The sequence below is a fragment of the Meles meles genome, chromosome 17, assembly GCF_922984935.1.
Source record: "Meles meles chromosome 17, mMelMel3.1 paternal haplotype, whole genome shotgun sequence".
Classification (NCBI taxonomy): domain Eukaryota; kingdom Metazoa; phylum Chordata; class Mammalia; order Carnivora; family Mustelidae; genus Meles; species Meles meles.
Genome location: NC_060082.1, coordinates 32,057,654 through 32,076,806, shown reverse-complemented (window position 1 = coordinate 32,076,806; position 19,153 = coordinate 32,057,654). Strand labels below are relative to the sequence as shown.

Genomic DNA, 19,153 nt, shown 5'->3' with positions numbered 1-19,153 from the left:
CAGAGATAATAAATGTGAGCATTGTCCATTGGCATGAGATGAGCAGAAATTACCCGATTTATTTTTCCAATTGTTTGTTTTGTATTCTTTCCCTAATTGTTCATTTTTGTGATACCTTTGTTGCTGTTGCACCTAAAGCACAATTAACTCTCTCAGTGGGAATGTGTGGTAGCGGTGAATGCGGAAGTAGCCATAGAGAGCCTTAGGGAATTTTCATTATTCTAAAAGGAAATTCTGAGCAGAGATTATTATTAGAGTTGGAATTAGGATTATTTCTTTCGGAGAAATTATTTTTCAAATCAGAATAATTCATGAGGTTCACCAGACTGTTGATCCCTCATGACTTTTCTCTTGATCAGTAAAGCTGTAGTTAATCCCTGCTGGACGTATTTAAGCTAGGGACCTTATTTTGGTCAATTTTAAAAATTTGTAATAAAAACTACTACTTACCAAACTTCAGATACCAGCTGTGGAGGAAGTGCCACGTAGCACATGAACTGTTTTCTGTGTCGATCTCTAATTCAACATTAAGGTAGTTTGTGATTACCTGGATTAGTGTCATATCAATTAATGAACAAGCCAGAGTTCATTTAGTCTTTTAGTTTTCTATTCTTTTGGTCATTTATTCTTTTAGTCTTCTTATGGTAAAGAAGACTTCTCTTGCTACCACCACCCCCCGCCCCCACCACCTCCTCTAAAAAACTCCCCAAAGCATAACTCATCCCATCCCAAAATAATCCAGTGAGCTCGTAGGGGGGTCAGACATTCTTCAAACCATATATGCTTCTCTTTTTAGCCTCCCATTGCCTAGTGTAGTTCTTGGTACATAATTGGTTCTCAGCTCATTGAATTGAATGTTCCTCTCTCCCATGCAATGCATTAATCATTAACACATTTCTTTTTGTTTTCTATTATTGTCCTAATAAATTACCATAAATTTAGTGGCTTAAACCCCTTTTCACATCTCTACAACCAGCAGTGGTGAGTAGAATTCCTCTCACACTTCAGATCTCTCCTGCTCCTTCCCTTGCATCTCTCACTGATGATCTAGGATAATCTCTCTATTGTAAAGTCCATAATCTTACATCTGTAAAGTCATTTTTTTAGAAGACTTTTATTTATTTATTTGACAGAGAGATCACAAGTAGGCAGAGAGACAGGCAGAGAGAGAGGGGAAGCAGGCTTCCTGCTGAGCAGAGAGCCTGATGCGGGGCTCGATCCCAGGACCCCGAGATCATAACCTGAGCTGAAGGTAGAGGCTTAACCCACTGAGCCACGCAGGTGCTCCTGTAAAGTCATTTTTACCAGGTAACATAGCTTTATAGTATGACACCAGAGGGCAAAGATTATGGGGGCCAGAATTCTGCTTACCACACTATTTTAGTAGACATTATGGAGAATTTGTTTGTATCCTCCTTTAATGACTTGATAAGGTGAAGTTGTTTAAAAGTTGGAGATTTAATGAAAATTTACATTAAACTAAGCACTTTCTTTTTTGGACAGATATTTTGACATTAAAATTTCACATTTTTATTATAAAGCTTTATAGGTGTTTTATTGCATTGTGATGTACATTTTCTTTTTAGGGAAGAATATAACATACTTGGCATAATATAAATTTTGCAGACAAGTTCTGTCTTATTGTTAGTTTATTGCACTTTTTTGTTTTGTTTTGTTTTGTGTGTGTGTGTGTTTAACAAAAGTTTATTTAATTCTCAAGGGACTTCTCTCCTCAGTTCCAATCCTGCTTCTTGAGTGGCTTACTCCCTCATGGACTAGAATATAGGCGGAGATAAAAAGTAATTTTAATAATATTAATTAGGAAAGCTAATCTGCTATAAAATCTAAACACATTATGTACTCCAAATGTGTGTGTAAGTAATTGGGGGTAGTTAGCTGCTATTTAAGCAAATCTGTTTGCACCAGAGTTGCATTTATTATACACAATGAAGTGTTTCCTATCTGACTGCTGGGAAGAAGAAAAACAAATGAGAATAGTTAGATTAATAATGTTTCAATATCCATTTTACTTTCTTTCAATATCCGCCCCCCCCCAAGAGAAAAGATGGAAATTTTCCTTTTTGCATATACATGTGTGACTTTAGCTATTACGTGTGTTTGTTGTACATCCTGAAAATGGTGTAGATTTAAAAAACAAAAACAAAAACCAAAAAAAACCCGAAGTAGGACTCTGATACTGATCCTTGTGCTAAATAATATTTGAAACCCCTTGGGGGGAAATTGTTTTTGTTGTTAGAAGATTGTTTGAACTTCTCTTTACCTTCCGCAGTGAGACAAATGGTTCTCAGATTTTGTGGTATTACCAGAAGAGTAACTGCATGACCATCACTCAAACCAGACACCAGCATTTTCACACTGGAGTCTCTTGAGTGTACAAATCATGTTCCCCACACTATTTCCAAGTGTGATATAGCTTCTGATTTCAACTTGGGAAATTAGTGTTCTTGAACCAGGCATTAAAACAGTTTCATTTTTGGTGCCAAGTGCCACCTGTGGTCACATACTGGTTTTTCCCACACCTTTCCCTAGCACCTCTCTGCGGAGCTTTCTTTGGCTTATTCCCCGTCATAGTCCAAGGCGAGTTGGGGCCGTAAAGGCAACATATGTTCAGTCAGTGCTATCGGCTACTTTCACTGATTTATTTTTAACTCCCAGCCCCTTCTAGACTTCAATAATGGCTCCAGGAAGAAGCTATGATCTAATTTTAAACTGTGCACGTTTAACCTCTCCATCACTATAACGAGCACGTGTTTAAAACAATCAGAGTAGCTGCAAAGTAGTATAATTACCACGTGTAGCCCATTGAACCCAGACCCTTATTCCTGGCTTTGCGTATGTGCATCCTGACTTGTAGAAGATTTCTCTGTGTCTTAATGTGGAAGGATACAGAATTTCGTTATTGTTGTTGTTAATCGTTTAGTTATATTTCACAGTGGTCAGTTTTAATGGAATAACCGTCTGTTTAAATGCATGGGACAGAACTACATGGTTTGAATTCCAGGTCCACAGCTTACCTATTTTGTGATCTTTTGCAAATAAGCTGAACTCCCAAAGCCTCTTCTCTAAAATGAGGTAACAGTAGTAACATCTTCTGAAGCTACTTCATAATAGTCCTCATTTCACTAGTGCATGAGCCCCATGAGGTCAGGATTTAATCCATACTTCTGTCTCCCCAGTGTCTAGAACAGCGTGTGCCCTGTAGTAGGGACCTGCTAAACATTTATTCAAAGTTCAGCCAGATAATACAGGAATGCATTTAACCCAGTGCCCAGAGCAGAGTAACAGTAACAATACAGTTTCTTGGGTTTTTCTCCCTCCGCATTATTAAAGCTCTTCATGTTATCAGGGGCACTTAAAAGATGACAATTTTTTTTTTTAAGATTTTATTTATTTGACAGAGAGAAAAAGATGACAAATTTTATTTTAGATTTGTCTTTTGCAGAAAAAATATTAGTCTACTGCCCAACCATTTTGTATTAACCTTAGATGATATTCCTTACAATTAAATACATTGGGCTTCCCTCCTTCAAGTCTGCCATCATGACTTCTGGGCTGACTTAAGAGAATGAAGGAGAGAATGGAAATTAATTCTTATTCCCTGAAGTTCTGTTTATCTATTTTTTTAAGTCAAACCAAGGTATAAGGTAACTCTTGTCTTTTTAATGTTCGCAACAAAACAGGCTCAAAGCTTCCTTTCTGTAGTTCGCTTTAATTCTAAGAGAAAAAAGCAAATTTCTAAACTGAATTTGCTTGTTTGTACTGTCTGATTTAAAACACTTTGCAGGGCGCCTGGGTGGCTCAGTGGTTTAAGCCACTGCCTTCAGCTCAGGTCATGATCTCAGGGTCCTGGGATCGAGTCCCGCATCGGGCTCTCTGCTCGGCAGGGAGCCTGCTTCCCTCTCACTCTCTCTGCCTGCCTCTCTGCCTATTTGTGATCTCTCTCTGTCATAAATAAATAAAATCTTAAAAAAAAAAATAAATAAAACACTTTGCACAGCTCTCCTATGTAATAGTTTAAAAAAAGAATATATTGCTTTTTTCATTTCATTTTCCATATTTTTTATAGGGTTTTTATGAGTCCTGCAGAATTTAGAGCAAAATTGTCTCAGAAACCATCTCCTCTTTCTCATCCCTGCATCTTAGAGGTGAAGAAAGCAAACAAAAACAGAAGTTAAGTGGTCCTAGCTAGTTAGTGAGGTAAGATGTGAAACGGAGTTCCTGACCTTTGGCTGGTTTTGCCCTGCCTTCCTTGTTTAAAACAAACAAAACAAAACAAAACAAAACAAAAAAATAGCAACCCACTCTAAACATATAAGCAGATGCCTCTGTAGTGCTATTGTTTTTCTCAATTCAAGTCTTTGCAGAAATTGTGCTACTAAATGTTGAAAAAATTCTGCATATGACTTGTTTTGATAAAAGGGAAATTATTAATTAATTTAGTCATATATTCCATAACAGCATGTAAGCAAAAATTTTTGACTTTTTTTTTTTAAGATTTTTATTTATTTATTTATTTGACAGAGAGAGAGATCACAAGTAGGCAGAGAGAGAGAGAGAGGGAAGCAGGCTTCCCGCTGAGCAGAGAGCCCGATGCGGGACTCGATCCCACGACCCTGATATCATGACCCAAGCCAAAGGCAGCAGCTCAACCCACTGAGCCACCCAGGCGCCCCTTTTTTGACTTTCTTAAACATAATGTAGAACTTCTGAAAATCAGTCTTTTGCTTAGGATAAATTTTAGAATGTATGTATTGTTAACAGAGTATACAAAATGTAAAACTTTTCTCATTTAACTAAGAGTAAGTCAATTAATGGAATTAAAATTTGTTTACATTTGAATGATTTCATATATTTTAAAGAAAAGTCAGATAGCATTTTCAGATGTTAGCAATTTTTCCCTAAAATCAGCCTTTCTCTGTTTTTTGTTTTTTTATGACGTTATCATTCGTTTCTTTTTTTTTTTTTTGTATTTTTTTTCCATTTTATTTATTTTTTCAGCGTAACAGTATTCTTTCTTTTTGCACAACACCCAGTGCTCCATGCAAAACGTGCCCTCCCCATTACCCACCACCTGTTCCCCCAACCTTCCACCCCTGACCCTTCAAAACCCTCAGGTTGCCCCAACCTCCCACCCCTGACCCTTCAAAACCCTCAGGTTGTTTTTCAGAGTCCATAGTCTCTTATGGTTCGCCTCCCCTCCCCAATGTCCATAGCCCGCTCCCCCTCTCCCAATCCCACCTCCCCCCAGCAACCCCCAGTTTGTTTTGTGAGATTAAGAGTCATTTATGGTTTGTCTCCCTCCCAATCCCATATCATTCATTTCTTACTTTCATGTGTATCAGGAGGTTCAAATGGCTTAAGTACTTGCTCTAGTAAAATACATTCTCATTTTAGCTACAGCCATAAATTCTCGAAAGATCGTGAAATTACGCAACTTGCCTCTCCATGCCCCCCAGTACATAGTAATTTGCATGATCGTTTAATGTCTAATCATATCACTCTACAACTCTCCCTTTCCTTGTACAGCTGTTAAAAGAAGTCGCAACATTCTTGAGGCAATAGAAATAATAGACATGGCTGTGGCGGATTTTTAAAAAAGGCTTTTAGGAAACAGTTGTGTATCCCTTAAGTTCGAGATGTGGAAGACCTATCCCTGCATTTAAATGTATTTCAGGTTTTCCTGAGCAATTTAAACTTTTCGACCTCTCTGCTAGGTAGAGAGGAAGGATGGGTCTGTTGGTTTGACGGGGCTCAACCTCTCTGCCCCACGTCCATCAGTGGGAAAGCCCTTGTCCACAACGGAGGCGCACTTTAGGGATCACGTAAGAGGAAGTAAGTGGAAACTCCCTCCTCGGCTGTGCTTAGCCGCTAATTAGGAATCAATGTGAGGAATAATTGTAGGGCAGGATACAAACTTTCTCTTCTACCTACATAATGACCCTTTTGGAAATGTGTCAGTCATGAAGGTGAGTGGCATCCTTAGATTTACATTTTCATATCTCTTCGAGGTCCATATAGTTTAAATATTAAAATAAAATGTGCGTATTTAGCATAAGGAAGTTTGCTGTTTACAAAATGAAGAAGAATCAGTGTCTGAGTTTACAGTGTTGGTGTCAACCCAATGTGTCACTTTTTAGAATGACCTCCAGCAGCTCCCCAGAAAAGGCTTTTCTTCACAGAATTTTTTACATGATAAGTTTAGTTGATGGAATTCCCGATCATTCTTTTCCTCTGCTTCCTTCACTCGCGGGTCGTCTGTGAGTTCAGCTGTGTTGCAGTTAAGGTGTTATGTGGGGGCTAATCTCTGTAAAATGCTAGCATTTGTTCCTCTTTTTCCCTATCATCAATCTTTCACACTCATATCAAACCCCTAATGTATCAGCAGGTTTCCCAGAGCTACTGGTTAAAATTACCTTTGCTTTTGGTAAACTCTGAACCTTCAAGCCTCAGTGTTTTCAGATGCCCCCTGTGGATTCCGTGAAGCCTCTCTCTGCACATTCCTCACTGCCAGTCACTTGCTTTATGTCCTGAAACCAGGAGCCTGTGCACAGCCCCAGATTATCCCAGCCGGACCCACCACCCTTCCTTAAACGGAGAAAGGGTGTAAATACCTCTGGTAAACGGTGTCGCGAATGCAAACGATAAGGGAAAGGGGTTGGAACTCCCAAAGCTAGAGAGCTTGTGTTTATTTTACCCGGTAATAGTTAAGATGGTTTAAAACTGTAGCTATTTCTGAAAGTTTCTTGGCTTTTTTGACCCCGACAGAGATTGGCAGATTTACCTGTCTTCAGAGTAGATGCTACACCGAGATAATTTATTTCTTAAGGTTTGTTTTACTAATTGCCTGTGTGAATAGTTCATATTTTATTTAAATTTATTTTATCCTCCTGTGTGCCTGTCTTCACTTCTTCATTTCTATAAATACTTCCCTTTTGTCTATTCTGACTAGGACTATCCCCATTATTAGTAAAAATGGATTCCAGTACTAGGTAGGATTTCTTGCAAATACACGGTTGGTGATGTTTTCAGCTTTAGCACAGTGTTGTTTCCACACACAACTATTAGGTTACAACCTTATTCTTTTGGAAAACTGACTCCTGCCTTTGAGGAAAATGCTTTGATTATTGGTGTGACTCTTCCTGTTCCCTGTTCAGTACTGGGAGTTACAGTCTCATTAAGATTTACACTGAATATCTGGGGAGTTCTTGAAAATTAATAGAAAAAGGAGAATGCCCTTCTCTCCGTGAGTAGCAGCATATCTTGGGGAGGTTTTGCCTCAAGCAAGTAAAATTCCAAAATATTGTTCTCAAACCTAGACTCTCTATTTGGCAAAAAGTCCTAGGCTAATGGTGTTGAAATAGCCATCTAAATTCGAAATTGAAGATACTCACTTTGAAAGTCACGTAAGCGTTTTTAACCCTTCAAACTATGACATACATGCTTTGCCTATTTTAAAGGCTTAATAAGTATTAATTTATTACATTATCATTTATTATGTTACCCTTTTCTAAAATGGCCATAAAAAAAGGAAACAAGTATAAGCACCTCAAAAGAAACAAAAATAAAAATTATCTGGAGTCTTGAAGAAAAAGTCTCCGTAATAATAACCCAGACAGTTTTCCAGAGGTGTCAGTGAACCTTCACATATGTTATTATATAACCCTTTGGTGTACAAGTCTGTTGTATTCTTTTTAAAATGGTAGTAAGTAGGGTACTGAAGGCTAGTGATTATATCACTTGTAATTTTAAAAGCTACAACTGTATTCTAAGGAATGTTTCTATTAAAAGTTAATGAGCAAGATTTATTTATACACACTACTGAATTATTATAAATTTATGCTTGTATTTAAGTAAATGCTTATATGATTATGCTTAATTGTTTGAGGATATGCAAGCCATATTTTTTTCAAAATAAAGAAATGAAGCCAACGTGAATCGCTGAAGTAGATTTTCTTGTTAGAATTCCTCATTTTTCCTTTAGTTAAGCTCCCTAGACTTTCCCTGAATCGATCAAAAGTTTAACTCACCACACCCTTTTTAATATAGGATGGGTGTCGATGTGCTGCTTAAGGGTAAGGGAGCAGAGGAAATTAAATAGTTTTAAGTATTCACAGAAACAATTTCCTGATTCTAAGGAGTGATTTTGGTGACATATTTTAATCCAGAATAGTGTGTATAGAATTTCTTACCACAGCTGCATCTTCATTTTTATATTCCTCTTGTTTGGTTTGGTTTGTTTTTTGCAGTGGGCACTCCTTACTACATGTCTCCAGAGAGAATACATGAAAATGGATACAACTTCAAATCTGACATCTGGTCTCTTGGCTGTCTACTGTATGAGGTAGGTAATGTTGATAAAGTTCACATATTGATGTATTTTTAGTTACTGTTATAGATTTCCTCTATCCTTATAGTATACACTTACTTTTTTCTGGATGGTGTTTAAGAATTAGCTTTTTAATTAGAAAGGGTTAATCCATTGACTTAGTAGCTGCTTTTATAATGGAAACTATACATTCCTGCACATTTGTCTCCTCTAAATATTTTTAAGTTTTTTCCTTTTAGGGAGAATTTTATTTTAAAAATGTTTCTAATGTTAATACGATGTTTTCCTGCATATCTTATTTATAAAAAATGTACATTTGAACATCTGTAAAATAACTTGCTTATCCATGCATAGCAGGAGAGGTATGGAATGGATTTAAAACGTGAAAGCATGGTAAATGGTAAATATCTTTTCCAATATTTCTTTTGCTCTTACTTAGAATAATTTAGCTTTAAGGATAGTAGGCAAATAGATAATTTTTCTAGGTTGCCACTTTGTTTCATTTCCATGAGTAACATTTGCATTGGTAAAGCTTAGTGAAATAGTCTCTCTCCTGTTCTATTGGTCATAATTTGTCAAAGGAAAATGGAGCCATCTAGGTATATCCTCTAACACATATTTCAATCCAGTAATTTGGATGGGTAGAAAAAAAGCATATTATGTAAAAGCACATTTTACATCCATGTTACAGAGTAATGATATCAAAAAGCTCTCAAGACTCTACTGACTTATGTAAATTTATTTTTTAATCAAATGGTCATTTTCCAGGTAATTTCAGGCTTTAAGTCAGAGCTGCTAATTAAAGGTTAGTTTACATCTGAGTAACTAATAAAATAAAATGAAGGAAAATAATACATGGTATCATTTTCATGTTTTAATGTATACAAAAGAAGTCCAAAGTGGATAGATGGAAACCAATATATTTCTTACTCTATATTTTGCATTTCCTGTCCTCCTGACTTAAATGAAATATATCATGAAATCATCTATTTTAATTGCCCAACCGTTACTTGGAAGTAGAGCAATAGAAGGTTTATTTTTTAATGTATATCATGATCTTTAATTTTTATAGTTTACAGATTCAAATTTCTTTAAGGAACCTGAGATTATTTATTTTGTTCTTCCTAGTAAAGTAACTAATTACCACTTTAAAAGAACAGAGTTTTAAATGTTCTTCAGTAACATTCCTAGGATAATTTTTTAATGAAAAATTATGAATTAGTGATATGACAAAACACGTGTTCAGGTATGCACATGAGATGAAAAGAGACTATGCTCACTGTATTATATTCTGTTACTAATTTTATATAATGCTGAAAAGAATTGGTTTGATTATATTAAATTACTGTAATGTTTAAAGTCACTTTGTACATTTTTAAATATTTTATATTTATTTCGGTAACGTTAGGTTCCTCAGGCCATAGTCTAATATTATCAAAGTGACATTTTCCTTTTAAACACCTGAAAGTAAACAGCAAATTGGTTTGCGCTAACAAGATGAAATTTAGCAACGAAAAAGTTCAATTAAGGTAATGCTTTTTGAGAAGTTTGCAAATTCTTTTAGAGCCACTGGATTCTATGTCAAAACTGAAATAATTCTTCACATTCTGAATTTGCCTTTGAGAGGCAGTGTCCCACTTTTATGTGTATTTAAAATGATCACAAAATAGAAAGTATTTCTTTGGATACTCCTATAGCCGGGAGTTTTATGTGTTGTGGATGATTTTGAGTTAAAAGTATTTATCATGATAAACGTTGGTTTTCATCTCAATGAATTTTCTCAATTCCTCTATGCAGGCCATGTGGAGGAACTAAAATTTTTCTAAAGATTTCATTTACCTTTATATTCTATCTCCTTCCAGTTATGTTTCAATATAACGTTAATAGAAATACCCAGGAACTTAGCCTTAACAAATTGGCCACAACCTCTCATGGACATTTTATATTATATCCCTCTAAGAATTTACTATTAACAATGAAGGAGTAGGGAGCTTTTTTGAAAATGTATTTTAAACTCAGAAAATTAGACTTTCAAATATTCCTAAAACCTCAAAAAAAAAAAAAAAACTAGCAGTACAGTTTTAATTGATATGCAACAAAGTAGACTTTACTAATTAAAATCAAGATGCTGTGCTTTTGCTACACGGACCTTTACATGGAAAAGTAGGTTTTACACATTTCCTTTATTGTTCCGCGCAGCAATTGCATCCTTACAGGGTTGTAGGTTGGTGGCTTACAGTTCAAAAAAAAAGAGAGCTGCCACCAGCCCCGAAGACAGACAGTGGGCTTTCGTCCCTCCAACACCCCCAGAATACTAATCAGGAAAGTCAGACCCTGGAGGTCAGGGAGCAAGTCAATCATTCTAGCGATCGTCTCAGTGTGGAGGATCAAATTAGCCTGAAAAATTCAGCTGCTGGGAGGAGAGGGCGAGCAGCTGTCAGGGGCAGCATCGAGATGCACTAATGAACCAGATGAATAGTGCAAAAGCTTGAAAATAAAAACAGGACAGTTGACATTTTTCATCTGTCAAAGCAGGAGATGCATGAAAATATACTATTCCTGTTTTAACTCCTTAGGGGACATTGATTTTTTTTTTTAACACTGCAGTATTGAGACAAAAGTACTGTAATGAACTCCTAGCATATGATAATGAATATATATGTACATTTACATAGGATTTTTGCAAACATGGAAAGACTGTAGTTTGTTTATACAGTGTATTTTTTAAGGTGGCCTTTATTATACTCTGTCATCAAGTGTCCTTGCATTTTAAACAAAACAGAGCAAAACAAATACATGTTATTACTGATAGCTCCTCTTCTAGAAATTTCCTCTCAGATGGAGGGTTTTACGTGTTTAGGGCCATTTATATTCTTTTTACTTTTCTCTCCTCGTGTGGAACAGCCTTTCCTGTGGTGGTTTCATACAGGTTTATGTAAGGTTTCATATAAAAGGTAGGCTAAGTAAAACTACGTCAGGCTACTCTGCAGATTTGATTTCCAGTGTCATCCCCTCCTCGTTTAAGGCTCTGAAGGAGTTAAAGCTCTGCCTGGAGCACCAGAAGACAGATGAGAGCCATTTTCAGCTTGTCCTGTCCCCACTGACGCTCACTGAGTAGCACAGCATGGACTAGCGTGTTTCACACACACTCTGCCTGTCTGGGGAATGTACACATTGTCCTTCCAAAATCAAACTTATTAGCACATGTAGAAAAGGGTGACTGACTTTGGGGCAGCCTCACACTCCGTGTTGTATTCTCGCTGCTGCGGTTCAAAGATTTAGAAGGTTTTGAACAGGATGCGAACATTTTAAATTGAATTTTTTAGTTTGTAACCCTGCTTACCACAGTACTTGCTTGCACTTTAAATGTCAAGTTAGAACCTTGTCTTAAAATAAATTTAAATTCAATAATGTCTTTTTTAAAGTTGATCATTTTTGAGTCTTTTTTTTTTTTCCCCTGCATAGAAATCTCATTCAGATGCCTCAAAGTAGCGGCTATGACTCAGAGAGCTTTTGAACATATTTAGTGTTTTTGAGACATTATCAAAAGAAAAGAAGTTCTAGTTCATTGTAAACCACTTGAGAGTCAGTTATAACATTCAGATTGAGAAGACTTTTTTTTCCTCTCAAAATAACCCTTTCCTGCAGAAACTGTCATGTATAAAATGCTGTACATTCTACTCTCTAAACTATTGCTTAGATTATAATTCATTTTAATTTCTGTTTCATTTTAGTGATATTTTAACTATTGCATGGCTGATATATACCACCGATGTCCGTTTAGTTATGAGATATATTACTTGTTTTTATGACGGTGTATTTACAGAGTTTTAAATTACTGTATGTTCTTTTTCTTAGTATTACTTTATGTCATATATGTATGTATATACATATGTAAGTATGTGCTAACCATTTCTCCCTTTTACGGTATTTTAAATATTGATCAAAAAAAACCCCAAAATTGAAGTAAGGTTTTTAGAACTTACTAAATACTTCTCAGAAAGGAATATTCATAAAAATCAAAATGCCCAGATAACTTTATTTAAAGTCTTTGTAATTATTTTCTACCTGAGTCGAATATACTTGATAAAATCACCTTTAAAAGTTAACATGTAACTATATCAGTTTCATTGCGAGCATTTTACAGATGGCTGCATTACAGAGTCCTTTCTATGGTGACAAAATGAATTTGTACTCGCTGTGTAAGAAGATAGAACAGTGTGACTACCCACCCCTTCCTTCAGATCACTATTCAGAAGAAGTAAGTCATTTTTCAGTCCATGTGTTTGTTGTTCATTTTGCTAATGTTAGCATTTTATGAAGAGTTTTTTTTTGTTGTTGTTGTTGTTGTTTTGGTATTTTTCCTGTCCGGCAACACAAATGATGAGTATGGTAGCAGAAATAGCACTTTCCATTCTGTTTCCTTCTCTGGGAGACGTACTGTTGAAAGAGTTGGCTCTGCAGTTCCTAACGTGGAGTGGAGCACAGCACAGCACGCGATGTGAAACTGGTCGCGTCCTGGGCGTGGGGAGGAGAGCTGGCTCCGCAGCCTTCCGAACATGGCGAAGGGCAGAATGCTTGCTCAGACCCCAGCTCAGGTTGACCAGCGTGTCTGGTGCCCTTCTTAGTAAGACCATTCCTCATTCTCATAGCCTCAAAGCAACCATTGTAACTTTTTGCTTATTTTAACGGCTGATTATACCTTCCCTCTCATCCGTGTTTTCCAAAATGTGAAACATCCACCTCTTAGCTGTGTGTGCCTCTCAGCCTTGTTTTTTCAGCTTTGCCCTGCCTCCCTTGACCATGCCTGTCCTGTCACCACCTCACTGCTGCAATCAGATTCCTGTAGGAAATGTTCTGAGGTTGACATTAGCAGACACGTTAACATGTATACTGGATGGGACTGAAAATTTTAGAAGACTCTGCTATATTAGAATCTGAGTCTGAATCCCTACTTGCTTTGGTAACCCTTTGAAATGAGTTGTTTCGGCTCAAGCCAATGTACAGTTTTTCACTGAACAAAACATCTCCCATTTTCGCCCAGTACATAGTGATTTTGCCAGTATTTAAGGAGGAGATGGGTAGAACAGCAGTATCTTGGGTTAACTAAATGTGTTCACATAACTCTTTTTGGAAAGCTTACTGGGGAACCTACCCAGAGAAAACACTGTCTTGAGTTAGGACATCTCACCCTCTCATGAGCAACAGATTTTTTGCCCAAGGGAGGTGGCAAGGAGCAAAGGAAAAATATAAAACAATTATAACATTCACTTATTAGGTAGTCTTGTCACTCTTTCTATCTTGCAATGAATAGCAATCAGTTAGAATTTTATATAAGAAAAATTGAGTCTGTATAACTTGAATAATAAATATCTCTAAAGAATTTTTACCATACGTCAAGCACTTGAGGCCCTAGAATGCTCTAAGTACCTTTTTTTCCCCATGGTTTTGATACTAATAATCAACGATGCCTGGGGTTTTTTGTTGGTTGTTTGTTTCATAGCCTTTGTATTCAGGTAATTAAAATAAACTTATATAAGGCAGTGAAGATAATTTAGAAGTATTATCTTTATTTGATGTTAATGCTGTTATGCTAGCCATTTTTAATTACTATTTTGGGTATAGAATATAAATATGGCATTTCACAAAACCAACTTCAGAACTCCAGGCCTGGAAATACAGTAGGGTGTGAACAATAATGCAAAACGATGGCAAGAATGTCAGGGGCCGCTCTTTGTTGTGTCATTCATGCTGTCTTCTTTTTTCCATGAAGCGCATGAATATTTCACATATCTGCATCCTCATCCCCTATTCTTCTTGACTAATTTTCAGACTGTCTGAATTTGCATTTCACATGGTAGCTGATTAGGAGATGCCGAGTGCAGCAGTGAAGCCTCAGCAGGCGGTTACCATGGTGACCTTCAGCAGGATTTTAATGATGATACCACTAGTGGTCCGTTGAAGTCGGCCTGCCTGCAGGGCTACTTTACTGCAGCTAAGTGTGAAGCTGGATATGCGGCTTCTCAGCCAAGGGGCAAATATCAAAGTCTGGCCCAGATAGAAGAAGGTCTTAGAGTTGGGAGAGGAAAATAAGATTCCACTTTTTACTTCACTCTGTAGAGTTACCAGTTTCGAAAAGAGATACAAAGCAAAACACGTTCTATGGCGAACTCTCCAGAAAAGACAGGACATGCGGCGCCTCGTGTGGGTAAAAATCCGTCCCTGTGCTGTGGGGAACTGGGAAGCTATAAAACTAGGTAAACATGGAAGCTAATTCTTACGCTAGAAATGAGGTATGAAACGTACAGACTAATTACGTTACTTTAGTCTGTTCGGTTACGTAGCAAAGTTCTCAGAACAAGAGCTTTGAAATGCAGGTGTGCTAATAAATATTTTCTCTCCTTAAGCAGGAACTCTGTTTGTAAGATAATTATTCAGAATTTATGGCAGCAAAAAACCTGGACAGATTCGATGCTGCCATACTTTAAGGATATCTTAAATATTTTCTGTCTTTTCCATGTTCAAATGGCCATTTAATTTTTTAGCATGCCAGAAGACAGGAAACAATGAAAAGTGGAGTATAAAGTTTTTAAACAGCGAACTTTCACTAAGTGTCCATTTTACAGCTGAAATGGTAGCAGTCTCTGTAACTGAAGAATGAAAAAATTAAGCAAATTAATGTACCACTAAAATATCTGTTTGAAAGCTTATCAGATTGAGTTAGCTACTGTTAAATTTTTAAGGCTGTTTCCCGAAGAGGTTTTGAAGGGAACATTTCATGAAAATACTGGCTATGCCCCCAACCGGCCTTGATCAGTAGGAATAAGGAATTCTGTAAGATTTATTTCTAGGTACAGTCATTCCAATTAGAAGAACTCAGAGTTTAAAAGCTGGGAGTTTTTAAAATTTCTTTTATCCTAAAAAAAAAAAAAATGGATACACTTAAGCATTACAAACCAAAAAGAAATAATGTCCTTTGGAAAAATAAGCCTATATGTCAGATCTTTTTTGAATTATGCTGTTATTATTATTATGTATAAATGGTTGGGATTCTAGATCGAAATATGTCAGCTGTACATGAATGATATTAGGATATGTATGTTTTGTAGCTTAGTAAAATAGTTTTGTTTATGACAGTATCTTTTGGTGTTCAGTATTCTTTTTTTTCCAGTAATGATCTCATCCATATATTAGTGGGGAACTACTATACTTAACCCTAAAAATCTTGAGTTGAAAAGATAGGTTTTTTTTCCCCTTAGATATCTCTTAAGTTTAATTAAAGTTGGTGTCATTAGTGATTGTGAAATTAACATCTGTGAAGCCAACATTTATTGAATATTTACTGTGTACAAGGAATTATGACTCAAAAGGCCCCTTATCATCTGACCCAAGCTTATCTCTCCAGACTTATGGATCACAGGAGACACTCCTTCTTTTCCTCACTCTACCAGTGTAGGTTCTACTGAAAGTTCCATGAATTTCCATGATTTTGTGGATGCTGTTTACTCTTTCTGAAACATCCCTTTCCCTGTTCTTTACCAGGCAAACTTCTCTCTTCGAAGAAAAGCTTGGGCATCATTTTCTGCATGAAGTTATCTTGCTCCCTTTTCTTCTCTCCCCATATCCGCACTCCCACTTTGGCGGTACATTGCATGACACTTGTTTCTTTGCACGTGAGCACACACACACATGCACACACACACCCCCCCACCCCTGTCTAGCTCCTGCTGAGGAACAGTAACTCCTTTTTATCTGTGTCTCTCTAGGGCCCGGCATATTAAAAAGGTTCAGTGATTGAGGGAATGAGGAAGGGAAAGAGTGAAATTAAAGCAATAAATGAAAAAAAATATAAATGCACCAATTGCTTGACAATTGAATGAATGAGGGAAACTTCTCCAAAGATCTCTCCATTCAGTAAAGATAGAAAATTACTCAAAAGACAGGCCAGAAGCTATGATAATTTTATTTTAATGATATTACCCATTATATGACTTTCCATTCTTATCAGCAAGCAGCGTCATTCCTGGAATGGCCAGTGTCCATTTACTGGAAAATAAGACAAATGGATTTTTTCCTTCAGTTTCAGTAATTTCTTTGAGAGTCACAGGAGTGGTCATCAAAAGTATGGATTTTCAGGGCGCCAGGGTGGCTCAGTCAGTTAAGCATCTGCATTCGGTGCAGGTCATGATCCCGAAGTTCTGGGATTGAACCCTGCATCCAGCTCCTTCCTCAGTCAGGAGCCTGCTTCTCCCTCTGCCTGTCGCTCCCCCTGCTGTGTGCTCTCTCTCTGTCAAATAAATAAAACCTTAAAAAAAAAAAAGTATTCATTTTCACTGTTCACTAAATTATCTCATGACTCTTAAGTTGAAGAAAAAAACAATATATAGTTATATTGGTAACTATTTAGAAAGTACAGAATGCAACTGAGTTCTTTTCAGCCAACATCTTTCTTGAAAATCTGAGCATTAACATCATGCAGAATATAGATTCTGTCTCTTTCAATGTTTTTTATTTATTGTAAAAAAAATTCCTAACTTAAGTAGTGAAGACATGAGAAAGGTTGAACAGAACTGTACCTTGGTGGTGCTTTCAGCAGATGTGTCTTCATTTTAGATTTGAACAGAGAAGTTTGGGTGGAAGCTCTAAAAGTTGAGTCAAGGGTTTATAGACGGAAGTGAAAAATGGGAATAAGTAGGGGAGAATAGGGTGGTCTTGGTTCGAGAAAATAGAAATTAAACAGAGGATTTGAAAAAACAATGGTTTGTGTGAAAAAGAAATTCATCACCTACCGAGCACTGATGAGGGGGTTGAGGGCTCTTCAGTGAAGTCAGCAGTATCATGGCGGTGCCTGTCGGTCTGACCCCATGGCCGTGGTAGATACTTAGCTGTTTAGGAGTCATTTTAAGTTCATCGTAACTAAGAAAAACTTGTGTAGGACATGGTATCTGTGGTTGTCTTCTAATTATATTTTTGAGAACCTGCTAATTCAGTAGGCCATCTTCATTTTATTCCTGGAGAAACCAAAATGTAATTTAGGAAATAGAATTATTGCGCCAGTAATCAATTTTCAGATCATTTAATCCTTCTCTTGTTGTGCAGTAAGTGTGTTCGTTTTGCCACTTTTTATCTCCAGCTCACAGATAGAAAGGTATCTGTTTTTATTAAAAATCAGTGAATGGGACGGCTTCTCAAGTACACAATTATCTTCTTAAATATCAGCCTGAAAGGTCACATCCAGTCAAAGCAGTGATAGAGAATGAATGCACTCTCATAAGCTTTTACCTCATAAATAATGAACTTCTTTTTACCTTAATCTCCCACTCCCCCTTTTTTTAAGAGAAATGGAAGGCAGGAGGGGAGGGTTTTGTTCTATCTTTCTACCTTCCCAGAACTAGTTTAGTGGTGCAGCCCTCTGCTTTACTTACATGCATTAATTGAGAATATCTAGCACTGGGGGCACAGGGGTGGCGAAAGCACCTGCTTTCGGTTCAGGTCCTAATCTCAGGGTCCTGGGATGGACCCCCACATTGGGCTCCCTCTGCCGCTGCCCCTCCCCCTACCTCATGCTCTTTATCACTGTCCCTCTCTCTCAAAAATAAAATCTTTTAAAAACAAATAAGTTCAGAATATATTTAAAGAAGCTTATTAAGAAATTTGAGTTAGTAGCAAAAACCTGACCTTTGTTTTAAGACATAAAAGAACTACTTTGTGTATATAAGGGAAGAACTGAAAGTGTCAGGTACAGATTATTTTTGTATATTTTGAAGTTAAACTAAGTTTATTAAGCTTTTTTATTCATTTGAGCAGTCTAAATAGTTCCATTTTATAGGTACTAGATTCACAAACTTTAATAGAACTTTATAAATTCCCTGTAGTTGTTAGTCGAAATTAACCAATGTTATTTAAATTGGTGCTGGAAGATTCTAAGAATATTTAAATGAGAGATGTTACGTTAAATGGCACAATTAATGTTTGGAGCTAAATCTGTTTTCACAATATTTCTGTATCCTTATACTCATGTAATCCAATGCTAAGTGAGATGAGACTTTTTTATAATTTATAATAATAAATAGGCAACTGTGCCATTATTTATTAAGATTAACTTAACCTTAGAGGTTTATCTCAAATACTGGTAATAATATTTGATTTTCCTCCTTAAAAATGGTTAAGTTAGATAGTCTCATCACTTATAATATCAATTGGCTGCCTTATTTAGAGTTGACTTATAAGGTTAGATCTTTAAGCTTCGAAGGTTCCATTTTTGTTTAAAAAATATATTTAAGCAGGCCCTTTGTTCACTAGTGCTTCTGAGGTGGCACAGGGGACTTGCTCCTTGAAGACACAAATCCAAAACGGTGCCCTATATTTCACATATCCTGTGGGATCCTATAAAACCATGTAACTTTCTGTAAGACTTTCACAGTTTTCAAAAGACACACAGAATGATCTTCAGTTGTGAAATATAGACATTACATTACCTTATATCTGTGTAAGATTGCTTTCTTTTCCCTTTTCCCTCTTACCCCCAAGTCAATCACTAGTGACGCTTTGGTGTACAAGTTGGATACGCCTAATCATTTTGTATAAATATCTAAAGCTCCAAAATATAGTGTACTTTAATGTATTAGACCCACTTTGGGGTGCTAAAATGTGTCCTTGGGTAGATGGAAATTGGGTATATCTGGGAGGCTGATATAATATAATTGGTCTCAGAGGGATTAAGATGGGGGTGAAAAAGAAACAGTACCAATAGCACCAGTCTTTATTATTCTATTGAGAATTGTGTTAGTGACCTAAAGCTATAAT

At 36.6% G+C, this 19,153-nt stretch overlaps 1 protein-coding gene across 2 annotated transcripts in view; it reads left to right on the top strand.

Moving 5' to 3' along the window:
* The window catches only part of NEK7 (NIMA related kinase 7), a 156,618-nt gene that overhangs the window by 123,992 nt on the left and 13,473 nt on the right, over positions 1-19,153 (top strand). For both annotated transcript variants that reach the window (XM_045982741.1, XM_045982740.1), the window contains 2 exons: positions 8,268-8,362; positions 12,495-12,608. In XM_045982741.1, the coding sequence (XP_045838697.1) occupies positions 8,268-8,362; positions 12,495-12,608 (209 nt within the window). The remainder of the gene's footprint in view (positions 1-8,267; positions 8,363-12,494; positions 12,609-19,153) is intronic.